Source organism: Musa acuminata, chromosome BXJ3-2 (assembly GCF_036884655.1).
Source record: "Musa acuminata AAA Group cultivar baxijiao chromosome BXJ3-2, Cavendish_Baxijiao_AAA, whole genome shotgun sequence".
Taxonomy (NCBI): domain Eukaryota; kingdom Viridiplantae; phylum Streptophyta; class Magnoliopsida; order Zingiberales; family Musaceae; genus Musa; species Musa acuminata.
Window position 1 is genome coordinate 467493 of NC_088350.1, and position 26388 is coordinate 493880.

Here is a 26388-nt window from a genome sequence, read left to right on the forward strand (position 1 = left end):
ATACTAGTAAGATTATAAAAAAATTGGAGGAAGCACCAAGCCCCATGGCTCATTACAATTGGGACTCAAAAGAATTACACTATAAGGGACGCATTGTGCTTGTGACAAATTCTACTTGCATCTTCAATAGCAGATTTTGGACAAAGTTATTCTATATGCAGGGTACTAAATTGAAAAGGAGTACGACATATCACCCACAAACTAACAGCCAACCGAAAGTTTTAAACAAGTGCTTGGAGACAGCCCAAAGCCACCCACCAAATATGACTACCCAAAGAGAACTCCAGACCCAGCCAAGTGCCATTATTGATCGACGGATCGTGACTCGACGACGACGACCCACTAATGAAGTGCTAATACAGTAGGCGAACCTACCAATAGAAGATGCCACTTGGGAGAACTATGACGACATGAAGATCAAATTTCCAGAATTCATGAATCATCAGCCTCGAGGACAAGGCTGATTTGAAGAGGGCGGGTCTGTTAGGACTCTAGCTTGGAGAGTCCTAATTGAGAGGGACATTCATGTAAAACTGTTAGGACTCTAGCTAAGAGAGTCCTAATTGAGAGGGACATTCTATTAGGACTCTAGCTAGGAGAGTCCTAATTGAGAGGGGCATTCATGTAGGAGGTTTTTTCTTAGAGAAGAATTAGGAGTTGTAAGGGAATAGGAGTCTTGAGTAGGAGTCCTATTAGGAGTTGGTTAGAAGTAAGAGTCTTAAGTATGAGTCCTATTAGGAGTTAGGGTTTAGAAGCCCTATAAATAGCCATGTATTCCTTCTATTTTCATAAGCAATAGATGAATCTTTTCTACAGCCTTTGAGCAGCAACTTAGAGGGAGGAACCCCTATAGAGTTCCAAGGAGGCCGATCCCCTAAAGAGATCAACCCCAAGTTTAGAATCTGCAAGGGTTCTAACACCCTGGAATTCTGCAATGTATCTTTCGTCGTAGAGATGAAAACTTTGTGACGAAAAGTTTATGCAGCAATATAGGAACGATTTTTTTTTTTTTTTGATTTTCGAATAAGGATAACTAAATTGCAGCAGCAGTAAGGTAGGAAACCAGAACCTGTTGCAATTCACGGGGAGATCAAAGGATGATCCGCGGTGGTGTAGATGATGATAAAATACATGATAGTGATATAGCATCATTAACCAAGTGGAATCGCAAGTAGCATAATGACTTGAGAGGAGAGTTGAATTGGCAGATCAACCACAAAGACGAGACAGTAGCATCAGTCGTAGTAGTAGTAGTAGAGAGAGAGAGAGAGAGAGGAAGCCATTGGGTTGGAAGAAAGAGAGGAAGCAAAAAAAAAAAAAAAAGAGGAGTGTCTTCAATGTGATCTAAGAGCTTTGATCTCTTCCTCAAAGAAAAATAATCTTCGATCTCTTCCTCCAAAATTATAACAGCTACTGCTGCTTAGTGCAAATCTCGATGAAGTCGACCACCTCTTCCTTCCTCTCCAGGCATCAATGGCTGCTTCCTGTATCTTGATTGCAACTTCTTGTAAGAACTAAGCAAGCAACCATCCAAACAACTTTACTTGCTTTTGCCTTTAACTATCACTTGGAAGGAATTTCCAGTTGCAAGTAACTAAACACCAATCAGACAATTAAAGACTAAACTAATTTAATTTATATTTCCTAAATCTTCTTATATTTCATCAATTTAAACTTATAATAAATTTGATAATTAAGATTGGTAGGGATTCAAGCTAAATAAAGAAAGGACTGTATCCATTTATTTACAATATAGATATCCATCCTAAGAAATAAACCAGGTTCTCATACATGCATGCATATATCCCATGATAGGCTCTTCTACTTCTTTGCCCACATCACATATAGGCACTTCCCACGAGGCGTGGGCTAACTATCGCCTTAAGGGACACCTTCTTTGGGAGCACCAACCCAAACTTCTCCTCCATGTCCAGCACTTGGATGTCATCGACAAGCTTCCAGTTGAACGAGTGCACCAAAGTCCCCAGCACGTACTGTACCATGAGGAGTCCTGCATGCATCCCCACGCAGATCCTTCGCCCAGCACCGAATGGAATCAACTCGAAGTCGTGACCCAGTGGCTCGATGTTGGCGTTCCTACCGCTCAAGAACCTCTCTGGTTTAAACTCCAGTGGATCTTCCCACACATTGGGATCTCTTCCGATGGCCCATATGTTGACCAGAAGACGTGTGCCTTTGGGGATGTAGTAGCCGTCCACCTCACATGCTTCGGGCGTGTAGTGTGGAAGGCTCAGCGGCGTCGAAGGGTGCAATCGTAACACCTCTTTGGATATGGCCCGTAGGAAGGGAAGATTTGGTATGTCAGACTCTTCAAGCCTACGGGTCTTCCCGATTACTCTGTCCATCTCATCTTGAGCTCGCTGCAGGATGGTTGGCTTCCTTAGCATTTCTGCGAGCGCCCACTCGATTATGACGGAGGATGTATCAGTTCCGGCGATAAACATATCCTACAAGATATAAGGAGTTGCAGAGGTAATGGTATTTTGTTAGTCAACTGAATAAGCAGTAAAGAAGGAAAGGATTGGGAAAGAAAGAATAAAGAAGAAATAAACTGTGACCAAAGAACCATAATTTGACCAAAGAACCATAAATGATATAGCAGTCAGTCTCTCTCTATATACTATAGTGATGGCGGGGAGTACGGAGAGCTCACAGAGATAAAGGCCTTGATGTTGACGTCAGAAAGCGACACGCCATCGGCGTCCACTCTGTTAGCCATCACAAGATCCACCACGTCCGGCCTCCCCTTGCGCTCGTGCGCCGTCGCCTCGTGCTCCGCCAAGAGAGCCGTGATCAGAGCGTCTATCTTGATATGCAGCTGACGCATGTGCCGCTGCACCCCCTGCACGTCCATCCACGCGATCGCCGGCACGAAGTCGCCGATGTTGAACTTCCCCGACCACGTCAGCAGCTCCGTGATCGCGTCCTTGAACTGGTTCGACTCCTCCCCCTGCGATTCGAACACCCGCCGCGAAAGCAGCACCTGCCCGATGATGTTGGCGTTGGCGCACACCAGTGCCTCCGACACCGCCACCGGCCGCGAGTTCCGGCTCGACTCGAGCATGGAGCGGAGGACGCGACCGATCTCGTCGCGGCGAATCGGTGCCCAGTCGGCCAGCGCCTTGCTGCCGAGGAAGTGGAGGTTACAGAGCTTGCGGAAGAGCTTCCAGCGAGGCCCGTAGTTGGCGAACACGAAGTTCTGGCAGTCGTAGGTGACGTCCTTCCGGCTGATGGCGAAGGGGCGGTTGGCGAACTGAAGGTCGAGCCCCTTGAGAAAGGAGCTGGCAGAACTGGCGGAGGAGGCGACCACGACCCCTCCGGTGCCCATCTTGAGGTACATAATGGGGCCGTAACGTACGGCGAGGCTAGCGAGCGAGGCGTGGGGCATGGGGCCGATCTGCGGTAGCGAGCCGAGGATTGGGATGCCCGCTGGACCAGGAGGGAGCGGGAGCCGGCGGATGGATTGGAGTCTGCGGCGGAGGAGAAGGTGGACAAGGACGCTCAAGAGGATGCCGGCGACGAGAACAGTATCGAGAGCCATGGAGATGCGCCGGTGGTGCGTCTACTAAGTGGACAGAATGAGAGGAGAGACCGGTAGTTGGGTGTTGTCTTGCAGATTTATAGAGAGAAGTGCACACAATGGGATCTCACCAACAAATCCCACGAAACCACCAAACACTCTCCATATGAAAACAACACGATCTACAAAAGGAGATAAAAATTGCATCATCACTCTAAGAGAGACATTACATAAGTGAGATATGAAGCCACTAAAAAAGGACATTGCTTTTAAAAAAAAGCCCCAAGTTTAATCGGTAAGTGCACCCAAATGAAGGTTAGGAGAGAAAAAGACTTTTGGTGACTCTTGTGTCAATTGTAGCTTCTTTTTCTTGCGTGGTGTCTAATTTGACCTGAGTAAAAATGGTTCCAACAGTCCATCCAAAAAAAAAACAAAAACATGCAAATATAGTAACTCCCGAAATTCAGAAAACAAGCGAATTCCTACATAATCCCAAGCTGAGAGGATCGAAATTTGTAATTTGGTACATCCAAACTATATCATCATGCACTGATACAAGTTAAGACTTGGATCAATGCGATATTAGTTCATATCGATGCACCAATACTTGATAAATTAATGTATTTTAAAATTAAAAAAAAATTAAAAGTTTTTTTTTAAAAGGTATTTAATATAGAGATCGTGATGATACCAATCCTATATTGAGTGATACCCACATTACATCGCATAGTTATATTACCGGACATGGGTTCGATACAGGTATATAGTTCCGTTTACCTTAATCTGCATTCAATAAATATCATCCATATAGAATCGTACTCGTTAATATTGCAAACCATAGAAAAGGTTATTCCTTTAATCTCTAGGGCAATCTAAAGGACCATGTTGCAAACCATAGAAAACATTGTTCCTCTTACCTCAGTTGCAATCTAAAGGACTCCGTGATCAATTTGTCACGTAATCACATCTTAAAGTTAATAAAGAACAGCATTAGCTAAAAACACAAAATCTGAAAATTTGAACCTAATCATATTTAAAGAGAATATTATACTAATTAGATCATTCATCTTATTTTTCCATGAAACAGCAGCAGAAGACTGTTTAGCAAAAACAAAAAGAAAAGTAATTTTCATTTTGTTATGTATATATATATATATATAACTATTCATCACTTATCAATATTTCAATATACATATATATAGTTATATATATATATATATATATATATATATATATATAAAACCATTCATCACTTATCAATATTTCAAAAAAAAAAAACACACCACAGTTTAATCAATCTACAACACTTTATCAAATTTGGAAGATGACAACAAACTCTAATCAATATAGTGGAAACAATTGGGAATACACGTAACTCTTAATTTGTCAGTTACAAAGACATAAATCATATATATAGAATATTATGACCTGCACCAATTTTATGAGAACTTCAAATGCTAATCAAACTACTACTAACTTCGAACAACTTCCCCTCATTGCACCAAAGAGTATGACCCATAGCAAGGAAGAATTATTTATTGATATCTATAAGTAACGTATCTCAAGATTTTGGTGAGTGTAAGAGACATAGGAAGACACGTTTTAGAGAAGATTTATTAAAGAGTTCTACAAGGATTAATTTAATAAAAATATTCCTTATATTATTTTCTCATCATATAATATATAATTTGATTTTATTTGTGCAGGTAACGAAAAAGCATAGAACAATATAAATTGTCTATCAACTTTATAATATATTTTTTACTCATTAATTTATGGATTTTTTTATTTTAAGGTTTTTCTCTCTCCCAATATATTTAAAGGCACACCATCTTGAAACATAAGTCCTATTGTAAACCTCATCAAAAAAGTATAATATTTCTTTCCTCCAAGAAAGCAGCTTGCATGAATTTCTTATTCAATCAATTTGCATTTGTTATTGTGATACGTTTGTGTAGGACAGTGAAGCAAAAAAGGGTACAAAATCAGCAAAAGTTGGAACGATTTGTGACTTCAGTCAGTAGAGTTTATTGATCTTAATAAGCAGCTTTACCACTTCTAAAGAAATCCAAAAACAACTGCAGTACTCTCTAATGTTAATTATAGATCAACCAACACTAGAAAGATTCGATGTTGAACCATCTAAATCTAATTCTTGTTCTTTATTTCGAGAAAAAGTTAACCACCATGCCCCACAAATTCTTATCATCAATACTTAGAAAGCTTGACCCAGCCAATAAAGAAGCGTTGACCAGATTTCTATTCGAGAGGATGTGACCAAGCTACCAAGATATGAAAGAAGAATACACATTCATCAGAAAATTCAATTGATCATTATATATATATATATATAGAGCAATAATAAAAATAAAAATATGGAATCCTATCTTAGTCATACATATGAGGTATATGAGGTACGAATGAAACTAGGAGTAGAGTGTTACATTACCTTTGTGATCTTAATCTTCTACCAAGTTAAGGCTTCATTTTTTTATTACCAAGATGGTTGATTGAGTTGATCCTTAGCCTTGAAGAGTGAGAAAGGATATGAGTCATTTTGTGTGATCGAATAGGAAGAAGATAACTTCAGGAGAGATTAGGAAGAAGAAGGTGAAAGAGGGTTATGAATAAGGTTTAAAGGTAGAAAAAAGAGGGTTAGAGGAGGAAGAAGTCGGTTAGAGGAGGGAAGAGGGTTTCGTTGAGGTGTTAATGTTAGGATCAAGAGCACTAAGAAGAGGGGGGGGGGGGGGAGGGGGGGGGGGGTGAAATAGTGCAGCGGAAAACTTTCTACGATTAAAACTGTATTCGTATGATAAAAGCGATTTTGACAGTTTACAGTTATGATGGAAATCAGAATGTAAGCGCAAACTGAAATATGATGTTCATACGATAAAATTGATTTCCGTCTTAATGCCGATTCAGAAAATACTTAACTATGAAACACGTTCGTAAATGAGCAGAAGGCAGTAAGCTACTGAGGAGGTTTGCAGTAAAGATAAGATGCTCAAAGTAAATGCAAACCGAGATTTAGAGTGGTTCGGTCAATCTTGACCTACATCCACTTTTGGCTTCCTCCTTCGATGAGGTCACCGACGTCCACTAGAGGCCTTTCTTCAATAGGTGAAGGCCAACCACCCTTTTATAGTTTCACTCCTTTTGATGGGCTTAGGAGACAACCCTTACAGAATTTTCTCTCCTCTCTTGAAATCTCTCCTCTCTTGAAAGATCAAAACATGGAAGAAAAGAGGGAGGAGAACTTCTAGATTTTACAATACTTTTGAGCTTTAAAATTACAGAGTAAGATCAAGCTTTCGGTGCCCTTTCATGTAGGAAAGGGTGGGGTATATATAGGCCCCAAACTGGTTTGAATTTGGAGCTCAAAAATATCATTTCCCAGATTTCTAGGGTCTTGGCGGTACTACCTCCTGACTCGGGTGGTACAATCGCTTGGCAGCTCGGAGACTGAGCCTCTGGGTGGTGCCACTGCCTGATAGGGGCGGTTGCACCACCTAGTCTCGCTCGAAGATTGAGCCCAGGCGGTGCCACCGCTTGACTGGGGCGGTTGCACCGCCCAGTCTCGCTCGGAGACTATGCCCAAGCGGTGCCACCGCCTGACCTGGGCTGTTGCACCGCCCAGCTTTCCTGGGAGACCATCTCTTGGGCGGTGCCACCGTCGACCCTGGCGGTGCCATCGCTTGGCAGGATTTCTGGTCCGAATGGGTTGATCCATTCGGCCCAATTTGGGTCTATCAAGGGCCCAATTGCCCCCAGATTAAGTTAATGGGATCAGCTCTCATTCCTAACTTAATCAAATGCTAACTACGATATTTCTTAAGACATTTACTGCAACTTGCTCCGGTGCATCAATCGCTTCTTCCGGCGAGCTTCCGACGAACTTTCGACGAACATCCGATGAACCTTCGGCGATACTCCGACGGACTTCCAGCAAACTCCTGGACTTGCGACGATCCACTTGGCGAGTTCCAATGAGCTGCTTTGGTAAGATCCTGGACTTCTCATATTTGTTCCCGCAGAACCTCGGACGACCTTTCGGACTTCCATCGAACTCTCAAACTCCCAACGTGATCATAGTCTTGACTCCGGTACAACTCCTGCTGTATGTCTTACTTACATCGTAGTTAATCCTGCACATGTAAAACAAAACTTCGATCGAGACAATTAATCCTAAGCAATTAACCAAGTTGTCCAGCATGTCATTGGTCCCTCGACGCTTCGTCCGATTATTCGGCGCATCGTCCTCTTTTGCGGCCTATTGCCCAATCGGCCAGTTGACTCCGCAACTCCGATATCCGTGGCACAATACCCGCTCTTCTTGGCCCGATGCCCGAGTCAACGACCCGAAGCCTTCTGTCGATACGTCGACCGATCCACCGGCCCGACATCCAATCTTCTGACATGTTCCTCCGGCACAACATGATTTTTTCTGCTTTAATTGTCTCATCCTGATCGAAGCATACTGCGCCACTCAAAACGCAGATTAAAACATAAACATAATTATCAATTAGTTTCATCATCAAAATACGAGATTCAATAGTTAAGAGGGGTTTAGGACAGTTTTACCGCTAACCCTAGACTTAAAGGACTTGGGTCGGGTTCCTGGCGATAGTACCACTAACCTGGGCAGTGCTATTGCCTCTAGATAGAGTATACTAGCGATAGTAACACTAGTCCAGTAGTGTTACCGTCGTGCCCCTATTTTTTTATTAACTTTCATACAAAATGATATAAAAAAATCATTCATTCGGGTTTAACAAGTCTAATTCCCTTCTAATAAAATTAAATTATTCCTCGTTTAATGGTTTAGTAAAAATATCCGCTAGTTGATGTTTTGAATCAATAAAATCCAAATGTATGTCATGATTATTCATATTATTGAGAATGAAATGATATCTAATATCAATATACTTAGTTTGAAAATATTGAATAAGATTCTTTGATAAGCAAATTACACTACTATTGTCATATTTTATATGGATATTTTTTAAGTAGAGTCCATAATCTACTAAAATATTTTTTATCTAAATTATCTATACATAACATGCACCTGCCGCAACATATTTAAGTTCATCTATAGATAGTGCGATAGAATTTTGCTTCTTAGATGATTAAGAAATAAGTGTATTATCTAGGAACTGACAAATTTCAAAAGTATTTTTTCTATTCTACATCCTACGAAGTCAACATCAATATAAGCAATCAAATCAAAATTTTTAGATTTAGAATACTATAATTAGAGATACTGAAAATACAATGTGTTTGGTGGATCGACCTAACACATGGGCCACAAAAAGATCTAGTATTAATTAAAGTTTTAATTTAAATAAAATTAAGGTAAAACATTGGAAGAATAATTTATATTGAGTTGTATTATAAACAACTAGTGTGTGAGGTGAAGAACATAGTTTTTTGAATAATTATCCATAACTTAGTCCTAAACTTGAATACAACAAGGAATTTATTTGAATCCAAGCTATACTAGGAGCTTTAGCTATTAAGGCTTTGTTTTTTCAAAAGGTTGCATTGCATGAATATAGAACAGAGAGAGAACATAGTAGCGAGATTTGAGTGTTGTTCAAAATCTGCCTTTTTCTACACTCATCTCCTTTTCTTTTTTATTTTGTTATTGTTGATTCATTAAATTATCTCCTTGATATTGATTTAATTTATTTGATCTTATAAGGACTTATGTGATTAAATTCAAATTTTTATTTTTATTTCAAATTGATCAAATTGTATCATCTGATATGATTTGACTATTTTTTGTAATGTAACTTGAAGAACTTATTTGCAATATAAATAATCTATTCATAAACATTTTATTGGAGTTCAGTTGTATTTGGCAACTTGGAGTACTGTACATTTTACCATTGGATATTCACTCTTGATGAAATTTGTATAGTTAATTTTGGTTACTAATCTAATCATTTTGAATAAAATTAAATTTTAAAAATAAAATAGTCTAAAAGTTTCCTTAAATTGGATAAAATTAAAAAGGACCTAATTTCATATTTTTTAAAGGGTTGAAATAAATATAAAATACCTATTTTAATGGCCCAAAAATAAAAAAATGGTCATTTAGGTCTTTTAAAGTTATTTTCAACGTTTCTTTAAAATTTTAAAATTTTTTATACGTTAGACATGAGTTATACTTTTTAGGACTATATCAGCACTAAGAGCGTGGGAGGGGGTGAATTAGTGCTTATGAAAAATCATGTCGGTCTGAAAATCTTTGTTCGATAAAGCCCATATCAAAAAGATGAGTTTAACTGAAAACGTTTGTAAGCATAGTAGGAGTAGTAAGCAAGTAAATCAGTTAGCAATATAAATGAAAAACTTGAAGGAAATGTAAATCGATTTTATATTAGTTCGGTCGTTGTGACCTATATCCTATTACAGACTTAGCTAGAATTGCCTAAGTCGTGAGGCACCATTGTGGCAAAGACGCGAACTTAGCTTGAGTTGCCTAAGTCGCAAAACACCCTTGCGCCAACTTCTTGGACTTAGTTGGGATTACCTAAGCCATGAGGCGCCCTTGCGATATATGCATCCGCAAAGGTTCAGCCTAGTTGCAACCTCGTACAGGTCCCGAAGGACTTGTAAAATAGAAAGTTGATTAGATTAAAAACAAGCGATAAACAAGTCCCGGCATCTCGCGAAGAGGGAAGCTTTACAAACAATTCAGCAAACACCTTGAGTGCATAAGAGAAAAGAGAGAAAGGAGGAAAATAAAGACTTTAGAAGGTTGAATGAACAACTGCAAGTCCACAAACAGCTGCTCACCGGGAGCCGGGCATGAAAGCAAGTTCCCATCAAGTTAACATGCAAACTTGTGAAGAGTTTTTTAACGTCCGACGATATACCGAAGCCCCATCCAACCCTGTGCCACCCAAGGGGTTCTAGGGTGCTGAGATGGCTGACATTTTAGGTGCTACTATGGGCTATAGAAAACAGCCTGCGACACACGAAAATGAAGCCATTTTGGGGCATTTTGGCCCGGTGCGGTGAGCGATCGCATTGCAGCGCTGCAACCTGTTCAAACATATATTTTTACAAGCAAAACACACAAAACTAAGGTAAAATAGGCTGCCATGTTTCTATTCAAGCATGTAAAAGCAAAGAACGGTATGTTGAATAAAGTTGTTGCAAGGGCGCGACGACCGTTCGTGACATTCTCCCCCACTTAAACTATCAATACCCTCGTCGACGCTTGTTGGTAATTGTTGATGATTGCTTCTTCATGTTGTAGGGTGTCTTCGGGCTCCTAATTGATTTTAGTTCGGGGAAGCTTTCACCACTTCACCAAGTACTCAGTCTGCTCATCTCCATTGGGTAGCTTTATCTTGTGATCCCCTAGAATGGTTTCAACTCACTTCTCGTAGGAGGCTCTGGTGGGGGGTAGCCGAGTTGGAACACTTCAAGAAATATCTTGCGGATCTGAGTGGTAGGCTTTCAAGTTGTTGGCGTGAAAAACATTATGAATTTTGAGCCACGTCGACAACTGTAACCTGTAGGAGACATTTCCCACTCTACTAATAATTAGGAAGGGTCCTTCATACTTGTGCACCAATCCTTTGTGTACTTTGTTCCTAAAGAATTGGAGTGATGCTGGCTGGAGTTTCACCAACACCAAATCACCGAATTTGAACTCCTGCGGTCGCCTTCCCAAGTCGGCCCACTTCTTCATCTTTTTGGCCGCCTTCTCCAAGTAGTCTCATGCAATATCTGTATTTTGGTGCCATTATTTTACAAAGTGATATGCTGACGGACTGGTCCCAGTATACCCAATAGCCAAGGTGTGAGGAGTCGACGGTTGTTGTCCTGTAATGATCTCGAAGGGGCTCTTATTGGACGCAGAGCTCCCCTGCAAGTTATAGGAGAATTGGGCTATGTCCAACAACTTCACCCAATCTCGTTGGTTGACACTCACGTAGTGCCGAAGGTATTGCTCGAGGAGCGAGTTTATCCTTTCGGTTTGGCCATCCATTTGGAGGCATAGGCTTGTGGAGAAGTATAACTTAGACCCCAACAATTTGAATAGCTTGGTCCAGAATCATCCCAGGAACCGAGTGTCTCGTTCACTAATGATAATATGTGGAACTCCATAATACTTCACCATATTCTTCATCATCAGCTTGGCCGCCTCCTCTACTGAATAGTATAGGGGTGTAGCAATGAAAGTTGCATACTTTAAAAATCGATCGACCACTATGAGTATCGATCCGAGTCCCTCTACTACCGGGAAGCTTGATATGAAGTCCAAGAAAATGCTCTCCCATGGACTCTCTGGTACGGGCAACGACTCCAAAAGTCCCACCGGCTTCCGTTGCTCCACCTTATCTTATTGGCAAGTGAGGCACATTCGAACATATTTCTCCATATCAGTCTCCATCTTTGGCCAGTAGAAGGCCCTCTCCACGAGAGCCAAGGTTCTATAAATGCCCGAGTGTCTAGCCCAAAGGGAATCATGACACTCTTTTAAGAGTTCACGCCTCAAATTGTCCACTCGAGGGATAAAAACCCTATTTCCTTTTATGTAAACAAGTCTCTCCTGGACCCAAAATTGTTGTGCCTTGTCTTTTTTGATGAGCTGCATCAGGGTTACTGCTTGGGGATTACTATACAATCCATCCCTGATCCTAGAAAGGAAGTTAGAGTGTAACTAACTTGCTTGGCCTCTACAATCCAACTGTACGACATTCACTCGCTCCACTTCCTAGCTCAATGCATCGGCTATGACATTTGCTTTTCCGGGCTTGTACTCCATTACCATATCAAATCAGCCAAGAAGTCCTGCCATCGTGCTTACTTTAGAGAGAGTTTCTTCTGAGTTTGGAAATAGCTCAAAGCGATGTCATCTGTTCTCAGCATAAATCGCGATCCAAGAAGGTAGTGTCGCCAAACTCGTAGATAGTGGACCACTGCTGTCATCTCCTTCTCGTGCACCGGATACCACTGCTCGATATCATTAAGCTTGCGATTCTTATAGGCTACTAGATGACCCTCTTGCATGAGTACTCCCCCAATATCGAAGTTAGAAGCATCTATATAGACTTCGAAGGGCTCCCTATAGTCTGACAATTTGAGCACCGGTTCTTCCAACACAACAGATTTTAGATCTTGGAACACAGCTTCACACTTATCAGACCATCTCCAAGGCTGCTCCTTCTTCAGCAACTCTATCAGTGGAGTTGCATGCTTCTAATATCCTGCTATGAAGTGTCGATAGTAGTTGACGAAACCAAGGAAGAATCTCAGCTCTGGCACCTTCTTTGGAGTTCGCCATTCTGCAACAGCTTGAACCTTCGATTTGTCCATCCAAATGGAGCCATCACCAATTCAATGCCCCAAGAATAAGATCTTAGTTTAAGTAAAGTAGCACTTCTCCATTTTCACGAACAAAGTGTTCTCCTTGAGAACCTTGAAAATTGTCCGAAGGTGCTCGACAGGCTCCTCGAGCGTTTAGCTGTAGACGATGATATCGTCCAAGTAGATGACCACGAACTTATCCAAATACTCTTTTAATAGTTGGTTCATAAGAGTGTCGAACATGGCTGGATCATTGGTTAAGCCGAAAGGCATCACCAAGAACTCAAACGCTTCGTCAAGTGCTAGTACCCCGACCGAAGGTCGATTTTTGAGAAATACTTGGCTTTGCCCAATTGGTCGAACAAGTTTGCGATGAGCGGGATGTGATACTTGTTCTTCATTGTCACTTTGTTGAGGGCTCGATAATCGACGTATAGTTGGAGGCTCCCATATTGTTTCTTTTGGAAGAGAATTGGAGCTCCGAAGGGTGCTTTATAATTGCGAATGAGACCACCGCTTAGTAGTTCATCTAACTACTTTCTAAGCTCTGCCAACTCTAGAGGGGGCATGCGATAGGGTGGTTTCACTGGAGGCTTCACTCCTAGCTCCAGCTCGATGTGATGATCCACACCTCTACGTGGTGGCAGAGTCTTCGACAACTCGGGTGGCATAACATCTATAAACTCCTTCAGGACGTTCGCCACCACAGCAGGTTCATAAATGACTTTCTCGTTTAGTAGCTCTAGCTTTATAGTAGCCACAAATGTTAATTCGCCTTTTCGTACCCCTTTCTTCAGTTGTAATGCCGATATCTATTGGGGGTATTTGGTTCCTCTCTGAGAGATGGGAACCACACAAGAGTCGACACCTCCCATCGTGCATAAGGAGTTTAGGAATGACATTGGCACTAACTTCACCACGTGCATAAACACCATTCCAAGAATCACTTGGAAGTCGTCCAATGGCACCGCCATCATGTTCGTGCTCCCGCTCCATGTGCGTGCATAAACTTCGCCGCGTGCATAAACTCCATTCCAAGAATCACTTGGAAGTCATCTAATGGCACCGCCATCATGTTCGTGCTCCTGCTCCATGTTCCAATGGCACCTTGCAACTCCTCATTGTCGCTGCTAGATTCTGAATTGCTTAAACTAAGGGCGACGGCTTTGCTCTTGTCTAATTTAGGGGGATGGATAGAAGCTGTTAAAGTATTGAGTGCCTATTTCTGTGGGCACTCCCTCACCATGTGCGGCCCTTCGCACAAGAAGCATCCGCCAGGTTTCGGGGCCTTGCCTTTTGAGCTTAGCCCTTTATAGGAACTCTTCTTCCTTTGTTCACCTTCGGGCTCCTTCTCTGAAGAATATTTTGGAGGGCGATTTCCTGAAGATGGTTTCCTTTTTCCCACGTCCTTAGAGGAAACCAAGCCGATGAGTCTTTCTGCAGCAGCAATTGCTCCGATCACATCGGTGATATTCCTTTGATGTAGTTCTTATTGCGCCCATGGCTTCAAACCATCGAGGAAGTTAAATAACTTATCCTTCTCGGACATGTCCTATATGTCCAGTATTAGCACAGAAAATTACTTTACGTAGTCTTGAATGAAAGTACTTTGGTGGAGTTGTCTCAACTTCCTCCTTGTGACAAACTCTGTATTCTCAGGTAGAAACTGAGTTCTCAACTCGCTTTAAGTCCTCCCATATGTCCACCTAACACCGATCTTGTTGGATCTCCTCCCAATGGGTTTGCCACCAAAGTTTTGCATCCCCATTCAAATACATGGTTGCTATCAAAACTTTGGTTTCTTCATAATCAGGCCTCGTAGCTCGAAAGTATTATTCCATGTCGAATATGAAATTCCCGAGCTCTTTAGCATCTCGGGCACCTCCATAACAATGCAGTTCAGGTACCTTCAAGTTTTATCGTGGCGCAATGCGGGTGTTGCTTCCTCCCGTATTCAGTGCCCTTGTAAGCATGGTCACCCAGGATGTGAGTTCTACCATGACTTCCTGCAGATGTTGCACGGAGTCTTTGGTGTCTTCCGATAGTAAATCGACTAGGGCCTCGACCTTGTTGATTTGTGATTCAGCTTATTCTTGCGAGCTCTCTACCCCAAGAAGCCTTCGCTGGCCTTGGTAGAGTTCCTCCAAGCTTGTTTGAAGAATATCGAAGCATGTTTCCGCCATTGTGAGTCTCTCCTTATGGCTCTTCTTCCCGGTTGGCGCTCCATATTGCGCCTCCTCCATGTTGAATCTTGGATTTTGATGATGAAGTCAATTGTCATTTGTTGTCTAATCTATGTATTGAGATAAGTGTGCAGGATTAACTACGATGAAAGATAGACAAGCAGCAGGAGTTGCGCCGGAGTCAAGTTCATGATCACGTTGGGAGTTCGAGAGTTCGACGGAAGTTCGGACGGTCGTCGGAGGTTATGCGAGAACAGATCCGAGAAGTCCAGAAGCTTGCCAAGCGAAGCTCGTCGGAACTCGCCAAGTGGATCGTCGCAAAGTCCAGGAGTTTGCCGGAAGTCCGCAGGAGCATCACCGAGGGTTCATCGGATGATCGACGGAAGTTCGCCGGAAACTCGCTGGAAGAAGCGATTGACGCACCGAAGCAAAGCTGCAGAAATTGTCTTAGATCTAATCGTAGTTAGCACATTGATTAAGTTGAAAAATGAGAGGTGATCCCATTAGCTTAATCTTGGGGCAATTGGGCCCCTGAAAGACTGAAATTGGGCCGAATGGAGCTAACCATTCGGACCCTGATTGCACCAGGAGGTGCAACCGCCTAGGCCAGGAGGTGGCACCGCCTGGGCTAAGCCTCCCAGCGAGACTGGGCGATGCAACTGCCCCAGCCAGGAGGTGGCACCGCCTGAGCTCAGTCTTCGAGCTAGACTGGGCGGTGCAACCTCCCTGACAGAGAGGTGGCACCGCCTGAGCTCAGTCTTCGAGCTAGACTGGGCGGTGCAACCTCCCTGACAAAGAGGTGGCATCGCCTGAGCTCGGTCTTCGAGCTCTGGCAGAGAGGTGCAACTGCCTCAGTCAAGAGGTGGCACCGCCTGGGCTCAGTCTTCGAGCTCTGCCAGGCGGTGCAACCTCTCCAGTCAGGAGGTGCAACCGCCTGATCCCGGAATTCCGGGATTTGATCGTTTTGAGCTCCAAATTTGAATTAGGTTGGGGCTTATAAATACCCCACCCATTCAACACTGAAAAGACACAGACCTACACCGAATTCTTGATCTTTTCTGTGATTCTAAGAGCTCAAATTTGTGAAAAGTCCTAAAGTTCTCCTCTTTATGTTCTTCAAGTCTTGAGTTGTAAAGAGAGGAGAGAAAGGTCCTGTAAGGGTTGTCTCTTGAGCCCATCAAAAGGAGTGAATCTGTAAAAGGGCAGTTGGCCTTCGCCTATTGAAGGAAGGCCTCTAGTTGACGTCGGTGACCTCGTCGGTGGAGGAAGCCAAAAGTGGAGTAGGTCAAGACTGACCGAACCACTCTAAATCTCTGGTTTGTGTTTATTTTGAGCACTTTATCATTACTGCAAACCTCCTACATAGCTACTGCTCTCTGCGCCTTTACGAACAAGTTTCTAAGTGCTGATCTTTCCGAATCTGCATTCAGACGTAAATTGGTGTTTTCATACATTACAGTTTATGTTTACGTTTTGATTCTGCAAAACTGTCTTCTGCGCTTTTACGAACGAAGTTTCTAAGTTCAGATCCCTTTAAAACTGTGTTTTAGATGTAAACTACTTTTAAACGTAAAACTACGTTTAGACGTAAAACTGCGTTTAGACGCAAACTGCGTTTAGACGTAAAACTACGTTTAGACGTAAAACTGTGTTTAGACGTAAAACTGCGTTTAGACGCAAACTGCACTTAGACGCAAACTGCGCTTAGACGCAATCTGATCTTAGACGCAAATTGTGCTTAGACGCAAACTGCGCTTAGACGCAATCTGCATTTAGACGCAAACTGCATTTAGACGCAAACTACGTAAACTACGCTTAGACGCAAACTGTGTTTAGACGTAAACTGCACTTAATCATAAGTATTCTTAGAATCGGCTTTTGCATCAAAATAGTTTTTATCGAACGAACGCAGCTTTCATTTTTAATCGCTGAAAGATTTCCGCTGCACTAATTCACCCCCCCCCCCTCTTAGTGCTCTCGATCCTAACACTCCACTCGTAGAGAGAAGCTAATTTCTCGCTCATCATGTTTGCTGCCACGATCCTCCAAAGTAGCTCCAATGACATGAGAGCGAGTTTGCACTTGTAGCCCGCCTGCGGCTGCTTGGGACAAAGGTCCGGCTTGCCCCACCTTGCTTGATTCGCCACGATGCTTTGCCATGGCGAAATTACGAAATTCCTTCACTGCTTGCTCGAATTGCTAACCTGCTCTGATACCACAATGTCATGGACTTAGCTAGAATTGCCTAAGTCGTGAGGCACTCTTATGGCAAAGACGCGAACTTAGCTTAAGTTGCCTAAGTCGTGGCTCACCCATGCGCAAACTTCTCGGAATTAGCTAGGATTGCCTAAGTCATGAGGCGCCCTTGCAATATATGTGTCCGTAAAGGTTCAGCCTAGTTGCAACCTCATACAAGTTTCGAAGGACCTGTAAAACAAAAAGTTGATTAGATTGAAAATGAGCGACAGACAAGTCCCGACGTCTCGCGAAGAGGGAAGGTTTATAAAAAATTTAGCAAGCACCTTGAGTGCACAAGAGAAAAGAGAGAAATGAGGAAAACAAGGACTTTGGAAGGTTGAACGAATAGCTACAAGTCCACAAATAATTGCTCACCAGGTATCGGGTGTGAAAGTAAGTTCCCGTCAAGACAGACCGCGACATGTAAAAATGGAGCCATTTTGGAGCTTTTTGGTCCCGCGCGGTGAGCGGTCGCACTGCAGTACTGCAACCTATTCGAACATGTATTTTTATAAGTAAAACACACAAAACCAAGGCAAAACATGTTGCCATGTTTCTGTTCAAGCATGCAAAAGTGACGAATAGTACGTTGAACGAAGTTGTTGCGAGTGCGTGACGACCGTTCATGACAGTCCACTCCTGATTCCTCTTCACTCCAGGCCACCGGCTTTCATTACTGATCTTCTTTTAATGGGCGAAGATCAACTACCCTCTTACAACTCTTTCTCTTTTTTACAGGCTCAGGTGAGAACCTTTACACCTCTCTTTTAGACATTACTTCTCCCTTATAAAAGTTCTAACTCTAGGAGAAAGAGACTCTAAATCCTAAGAGAGTTTCCAATACTTTTTTCCTCAAGTATTCTTTCCCCTTTCAACTGTAATTCTTGCTTATCAAAGCAGGAATAACTGAGGTATTTATAGACTCTAAATAACTTCAAAAATGGAGGTAAAAAATGTATCATCCGAGGTATCCCGGGTCCTAGCGGTACCACCGCCTACAGCACTACCACTGGGCGGTACCACTGCTTGGGCCAACTTTGAGTCACTGAATGAGTCTTCCACTTAGCCCAAAACAGCTCCAATTCGAGCCTAATTGGCCCATAATTGAGTTGCTATTGTTTCACCCAAATACTGACTCAATTAGACCTAAAGTAACTCGATCTAGACACAATTGATTACAAACATGAATCCTATGTTGTTCGACATGTCATTGGTTCATCCGACTCTTCGTTTGATCCTTCGATGCATCGTCCTCTCCTTTGATGTTTTGCCCAATCGGCATGTTAACACCCGTAACTTTTGATCTCCTTGGTGCAATGTCCAATCCTTTGGCCCGATGCCCGATCTCACGACACAAAGTCCTTCTGCTTGCACGTCGATTGATTCTTTGGCTCGACGTCCGATCTTCTAACCTGTTTCACTCCAACATAATGTATGATTCTTCCTACTTTAATCGAATTGTCTTTCCTTGATCGAGGTTAGTCCTACATCACTCAAACACAAATTAGATCATAACTTCATCAATTGATTTCATCATCAAATGCAAGAGAGAAACTTTACACCTCTCTTTTCGACCTCACTTCTCCCTTAGAAAACTTCTAACTCTAGGAGAAAGAGACACTAAATTCTAAGAGAGTTTCTAATACTTTTTTCCTCAAGTATTCTTTCCCCTTTCCACTATAACTCTTGATTATCCAAGCAGGAATAGCTGAGGTATTTATAGACCCAAAATGACTTAAAAAATAGAGCCAAAAAAGGTCTAATCTTAGGTTTCTCAGGTCCTAGCGTACCATCGCCTATAGCACTGCCATTAGGCGGAACTACCGCTTGACATAGTCTAGGAGACTATGTTTGGGCGGTACCACCACTAAGGCCAGCTATGGGTCACTGAATGAGCCTTCCACTTGGCCCAAAAGAGTCTCAATTTGGACCCAATTGGCCCTTAATTGAGTTGGCATTGTTTCACCCCAATACTAACTCAATTAGACCTAAACTAACTTAATCTAGACATAATTGATTACAAACGTAAATCTTATGTTGTTCGACATGTTATTGGTTAATTCGACGTTTCGTCCGATCCTTCGGCGCATCGTTCTCTCCTTCGACATATTGCCCAATCAACATGTTGATTCTTGCAACTTCCGATCTCCTTGGCGCAATGTCCGATCCTTCGGCCTGATGCCCAAACTCACGACACAAAGTCCTTCTGTCGGCATGTCGACCGATCCTCCGGCTCGACGTCTAATCTTCTGACATGTTCCACTCCGGCCCAACGTCTAATTCTTCCTGCTTCAATTGAATTATCTTTTCTTGATCGAGGTTAGTTCCGCGTCACTCAAATGCAAATTAGATCATAACTTCATCAATTAATTTTATTATCAAAATCTGAGATTCAACAATCTCTCCCTTTTTAATGATGACAACTAATTGATGATAAAGTTTAAACTAAATTCCCCCTATCAAATGCCATATTGATAGAAACTTTGAATTCAGAAAATCATAACTATTTCATCATTGCATGCATAATGAATATTGAAAGAACCAATTAATCACATCATTTCATGCATATTAAAATCATGAGTAGTTCATTCATAATCATAATTTCAAAACATCAAAATACACTATGCATGATCATCATCATAACTTCTCCCCCTTTGTCATCAACAAAAAGGAGAAGTGCAACTAGCAAGTTTTCAAGCTAGCAATTTAACAAGATTTACATCACTTTAGAACATACAAGCTAACAAGTTGGCAAGTGTTACTTCTCTTTGAAGTATGAAGGCCAACAAGTTTTGCTTCTCTTGAGATGAGTAAGTTAGCACTTTGCTCTTGAGATGTGTAAGATAACAAGTTTCTGCTTCGTTGAAATGTGCAGCTTAGTAATTTTACTTTCTTTTATAATGTGCAAGCTAGTAATTTTTGCTTCTGTTAGGAACGGGGTCGGCACTAAGAGAGAGGGGGGCGGTGAATTAGTGCAGCGGTAAAATCACGTCTTTAAAAACTTTCATACGATAAAATCTATTTACGTTGAAAATCAATTTTGAAAACTTAACTTGAAAGCGTACGGAAGAGCATAGTGGATGTAAAGTAAGTAAAGAGGTTTGCAATTAAAGTAAATTGCACAAAAGAAATGCAAACCAGAGAACACACCAATTTATAGTGGTTCAGTCATCATGACCTACATCCACTCCACCGATTCCTCTTCCGTCGAGGCCACTGGCATCCACTATCGATCTTCCTTTAACAAAAGATCAACCTCCTTCTTACACCCCTCTTCTCCTTTTCACAGGTTTAGGAGTCAACGTGTACGACCACTCACTCCTCTCTTACAGAATTCTAACACTTAGACTAGAGGAGGATTCTCACAAGAGATTTCTATAGCGTTTTTGTACTTTTAAACTCTTTGTGCTTGTGTCTTTTAACTAGGGATGAGAGGGGTATTTATAGGCTTCAAGTTGATTCAAACTTGGAGCCTAAAAACATCTCATCTTGGGTTTCTCGGGCACAGGTGATACCATCGCCTGCATTGGGCAATACCACTATAAGTGTCAGTCTGACACTAACACTGCACTAGGTGGTACCACCGCCTAATACTGGGTGGTACCACTGCCCAGACTAGTAGTACCACCACCTGCAGCCTCTCGGAGGCTGTGTCTAGGCGGTACCATCGCTCAGACTGGCGGTACCACCACTTGTAGCCTCTCGGAGATTGTGCCACGACGATGCCACCACATGGGTCACTATTTAGGCCCAACATAGTCCTTACTTGGGCCTAATTGGCCCTTAATTGGGTTGGCCCAAATCCAAACCCAATTACGTGCTAACTATGTTTCCTAAGACATATTCTAAGCTAAACAAGTCCATAAGTCTAGTTTCTTCCGGTGAGGTTCTAGCGATCTTCCGGCGAACTTCCGATGAACTCTTGGCAATGTTCCAGCGGACTCCCGGCAAGCTCCTGGACTTCACGATGATCTTCTTGGTGAGTTCCGACAAGCTTCTCTAGCAAGCTCCAAGACTTCTCGGTTAGTTCCTACAGAACTTTCGACGAATATCTAGAGTTCAAACGAACTCTCGAACTCCTAACGAAATCACGTCCTTGACTCTGAGACTTGATTTTGCTTTATGCCTTACTATCATAGTTAATCCAGCACATGTAAAATCATACTTCGATCTAGACAATTAATACTAAGCATTAATTATGTTGTCCGGCATGTCATTGGTCCCTCGACGCTTCGTTCGATTCTTCGGCGCATCGTCCTCTCTTGCGGCCTATTGCCCAATCAGCCAATTGACTCCGCAACTCCGATATCCTTAGTGCAATATCTGCTCTTCTTGGCTCGATGCCTGAATACATGGCCCGAAGCCTTCTGTCAATACGTCGACTGATCCTCCGGCCCGACGTTCAATCTTTTGACATGTTTCTCCGGCCCAACATGATTCTTCTTGCTTTAATTGTCTCTCCCTGATCGAAGCATCCTGCGCCACTCAAAACGCAGATTAAAACATAAACACTTATCAATTGATTTTATCATCAAAATCTGAGACTCAACAATCTCCTCCTTTTTTATGATGACAATCAATTGACGACAGAGTTAATCTTAACTCCTGGAGTTTAAACAAACTCCCCCTATCAATATGTCATATTGATAGAAACTCTTGGATTAAAAAATCCAAGCAACATATCATGATCAAATCATGCATAACATCAACATACTTCTCCCCCTTTGTCATCAACAAAAAGGAGAAATTCAATTCTCATGTTTGAGATATACAAATTCAAATCATTGTATAATAAACATAATTTCCAATTTTATCATTATGCAAGCTAGCAAAAATTTTGATTTTTGCAAGTTTATAAATTTTGCTAGATGTGTAAGTTTAGCATTTTTGCTTCTTGAGATAGGCAAGATAATACTTTTTGTAATGTTCAAGATAGCAAGTTCTACATTATGCAAGCTAGCAAATTAGAGATGTTCAAGAAAGCAATTCTTGCTTCTTGAAATATGCAAGTTGCAAGCTAGCAAATTTTTGCTTCCTTTGCAATGTTTGAGCTTACAATTTTGCTTTCGTTGCAAAGTGCAAGTTAGCATGTTGCATCTTGAGCTAACAATATTTCTCCCCCTTTGTCATTGTCAAGAAGGGAAGAATACAATTTTGTATCTCTTTTTCCCTTTACGTCAATTTCTAAATCATGACAAAGGTAAGCAATCATTCTTATTTCAAAATGCCATAATTAACATAATCTTGAATTCAAATCAAAGCAATTTTAATCATGATTCACATCAAATGCAATATATCATATACATCATCATAATAAAAAGCATAAGTATTGCTTTCATCATTCCAAATCATAAATATTTCACATTATGATGGTATCAATTTGTCAAATCTCATCCTACTATGCATGATCATAACTTTTCATTTGTATGCATCAAAATAATATCAAGAGTATTTCATGCGTAATTTCATATCATCACATGAAAAATATCAAGAGAATTTTGGTGATACACATTTCATGAATACAAGGAATTTTACATAATAAAATTCAAGTTATAAATTATCAAGATATCAAGTAGCATATCATGGTTACTTTGAATACATCCTTTTTAGTGAATACCAAGAAGAATCATATTATGACAAATCTTGATTCATAGAAAAATCTTATATATCAAATATTGAGAAATCAAGATGATGATTCATAAAAAAATATCATAAGTTATATTCAAGAGAAAAATCATCATTCATTTTCAATTCATTCAATTTATCAAATCAATATTTTTTTGGGTATGCATGATATCAAAACATGGTTTCAAATCTTTAATATATAACATGCATAATTTCAAAAATCAAAAGGAGAAGGGAAGAATTCAAAGGTACAAAGATTTCAACCATCTCATAAACAAATGGAGGATCAAGTCATGAATCCAAAATTCTATGAATCATTTCAAATCTCCTTTTAAATAATCAAAATGATCATCAAAGGAAATCTCATGTTATTCCAAGAAATCAAGATCATGATTTTGATAAAACTCATTTTAAATTCAAATCATCAAAATCTCAACATTAGTTTCAAGATATTCAAAATGGCATAAATAATTTTGTTGATCTCTTAGTGAAAAATCGATAAGGTAGGGATTTAAGAAGTTTTCAAGAAAAATACTTTCCTTTTTTTGTTTCAACTTATTGATTGATTTCATACATGCATATTCTTTTCTTTTATGCCAAATCCATGCATCATTCATTAATTCCGAAAAAGAACTTTCAAAAGATCGCAAAGTTCGATAATCACAAAAATCATCATGCATAGTTTCAAAATATAAATTTATTAAGCATGCTTTCAAATCATCATTACATTTTCATTAAGACATCAAGCTTGGTTTCGTTGAACATAATGTTGAATGATTCTTAAAGATATCTAAACTTCTTTATTTTCAATTTGTGTGATAGATTTTATATTAGCATGCTCAAATATTTATTCTTATGTCAAAACCATGCATTAACGTTTATAATCGGAAGGCAATAAGAAAATTATTAAGATATATATTATTTCTTCTTAAACACATACAGAAGATTAATCATATTTGGTGTACAAGCATTATATTAACATTTTATTATATTTTCATAAAACATATAATTTTCATGATCATTTTCACACAAAAAAAATTACTAGAAGGATAAACATGATTCCTAATTTTTATATTTTTATTACATTATTAAACATATAATTTTCATGATCATTTTTATAATTACTAGAAAGATAAGCATGATCCTTAAACCCTTTTAATTTTTTTAATATTTTCATTTAAACATGTAATTTTTAATGAAAAATAATAATTTTCTAAACAAAAACAAATAACTTCATGAAAAGCATATGTAATTTCAAAGTAAATTAAAGGTATTTTGATTACCTCATCGTCGAAAGCCGTTAAGGCGTAGTTTGCCACATCGCCTTTATTGATTTTCTCCTCATCTTCGGAGGAGCTCGATTCATCCCAATTTGTGTTCTTCTTCTTGCGTTCAAAGCAAGTAGTTGCATTCTTTTTATTTTTTAATTTGTGTTTCATGAACTTTTTAAATTTCATGAGGAGTTCAAGTTCACCATCACTTGAGCTTATGCTCAAGTGGTCTCCATGTGTTCTAAGTCCGAAATCCTTCTTGTCCTTTGGAAGGTAATTCTCATGTTCGTCAAGTGCCATATTAGTCATTTCATAGGTCCTCAAAGACCCAATTAGTTCTACAAGTGGTAGGTTGTTTAGGCTTTTAGCCTATTGTATTGCGGTTACTTTCGGATCCCAACTCTTATTAAGAGAATGTAAAATTTTGTTTACAAATTCAAAATCCGAAAAACTTCTACCAAGTGCTTTTAAACCATTGATGACATCCGTAAAACGGGTGTACATGTCAACAATGGTTTTACTTGGCTTTATTAGAAAAAGTTTAAAATTATGCATTAAACAGTTGATTTTTGAATCTTTTAATCTACTTGTGCCTTCGTGAGTGGTTTCAAGAATATGCCAAATGTCGAAAGCCGTTTTGCAAGTAGAAACCCGATTAAACTCGTTTTTGTCTAAGGCGTAAAATAAGGCATTCATAGCCTTTGCATTTAAAGAAAAAGCCTTCTCCAAATCATTCCAATGGTTCATTAGAAGATAAGACATTTGAAAATCGGATTCGACTATGTGTCATAAATCGAGATTCAATAAAAGCAAAAAAACTCTCATTCAAGTTTTCCAATAAGTGTAGTTCGTCCCATTGAAAAAGGGAGGACAAATGAGAGAGTAACCCTCTTGAAAGCCGAAAAAAGTCATTTCTCTTTGGATGTTAAACCAAATGAGAAAACGAGGCTCCGATACCAATTGTTAGGAACGGGGTCGGCTCTAAGATGGGGGGGGGGGAGGGGGGGGGGGTGGTGGGGGTGAATTAGTGCAGTGGTAAAATCACGTCTTCAAAAACTTTCATATGATAAAATCTGTTTACGTTGAAAACTGATTTTGGAAACTTAACTTGAAAGTGTACGGAAGAGCATAGTGGATGTAAAGCAAGTAAAGAGGTTTGTAGTTAAAGTAAATTGTACAAAGGAAATGCAAACCACAGAACATGCCAATTTATAGTGGTTCGGTCATCGTGACCTACATCCACTCTGCCGATTCCTCTTCCATCGAGGCCATCGGCATCCACTATCGATATTCCTTTAACAGACGAAGATCAACCTCCTTCTTACACCCCTCTTCTCCGTTTCATAGGTTTAGGAATCAACCTTTACAAGCACTTACTCATCTCTTACAGAATTCTAACACTTAGACTAGAGGAGGATTCTTATAAGAGATTTCTACAGTTTTTCTACTTTTAAACTCTCTGTGCTTGTGTCTTTTAACCAGGGATGAGAGGAGTATCTATAGGCTTCAAGTTGATTCAAACTTGGAGCCTAAAAACATCTCATCCCGGGTTTCCCGAGCACGGGCGGTACCATTGCTAGTGTCAATCTGACACTGACACTGCATTGGGCGGTATCACCGCCTGACACTGGGCGGTACCACTCCTCAAACTGGTGGTACCACTACCTACAGCCTCTCGGAGGCTGTGTCTGGGAGGTACCACCGCCTAACATAATCTCGGAGACTGTGCCACGACGTTGCCACCTCATGAGTCATTGTTTGGGTCTCTCATTGGGCCCAACACAGTCTTTACATGGGCCCAACTGGCCCCTAATTAGGTTGGCCCAAATCCAAACCCAATTACGCACTAACTACGTTTCCTAAGACATATTCTAAGCTAAGCAAGTCCATAAGTCTAGTTTCTTCCGGCGAGCTTCTAGCAATCTTTCAACGAACTTTCGACGAACTCTCGATAATGTTCCAATGGACTCCTAGCAAGCTCCTAGACTTCACGATGATCTTCTTGGCGAGTTCTAATGAGCTTCTTTGGTAAGCTCCGAGACTTCTCGGTTGGTTCCTGTAGAACTTTCGACGAACGTTTGGACTTCCGACGAACTCTCGAACTCCCAACGAAATTGCATCCTTGACTCCAGGACTTCATTTTTTGATATACCTTGCTATCATAGTTAATCTTGCACATGTAAAAACACACATCGATCTAGAC

At 40.7% G+C, this 26388-nt stretch overlaps 1 protein-coding gene across 1 annotated transcript; it reads right to left on the reverse strand.

The window, feature by feature from the left end:
- Positions 1-1699: 1699 nt before the first annotated feature.
- Positions 1700-3607, reverse strand: LOC135631356 (flavonoid 3',5'-hydroxylase 2-like). Its single transcript, XM_065138959.1, has 2 exons — positions 2675-3607; positions 1700-2468 (listed from the first exon to the last, which is right to left on the reverse strand). Exons 1-2 carry the CDS (start codon positions 3560-3562, stop codon positions 1839-1841), a joined length of 1518 nt encoding a protein of 505 aa, XP_064995031.1. The 5' UTR covers positions 3563-3607; the 3' UTR covers positions 1700-1838.
- Positions 3608-26388: the final 22781 nt, after the last annotated feature.

Coding starts and splice junctions, on each gene's coding strand:
- LOC135631356 (XM_065138959.1), bottom strand. CDS start 3,562: ATGGCTCTCGATACTGTTCTCGTCGCCGGCATCCTCTTGAGCGTCCTT. Junction 2,469..2,674: donor ACATCAAGGCCTTTATCTCT/GTGAGCTCTCCG, acceptor TATATCTTGTAG/GATATGTTTATCGCCGGAAC.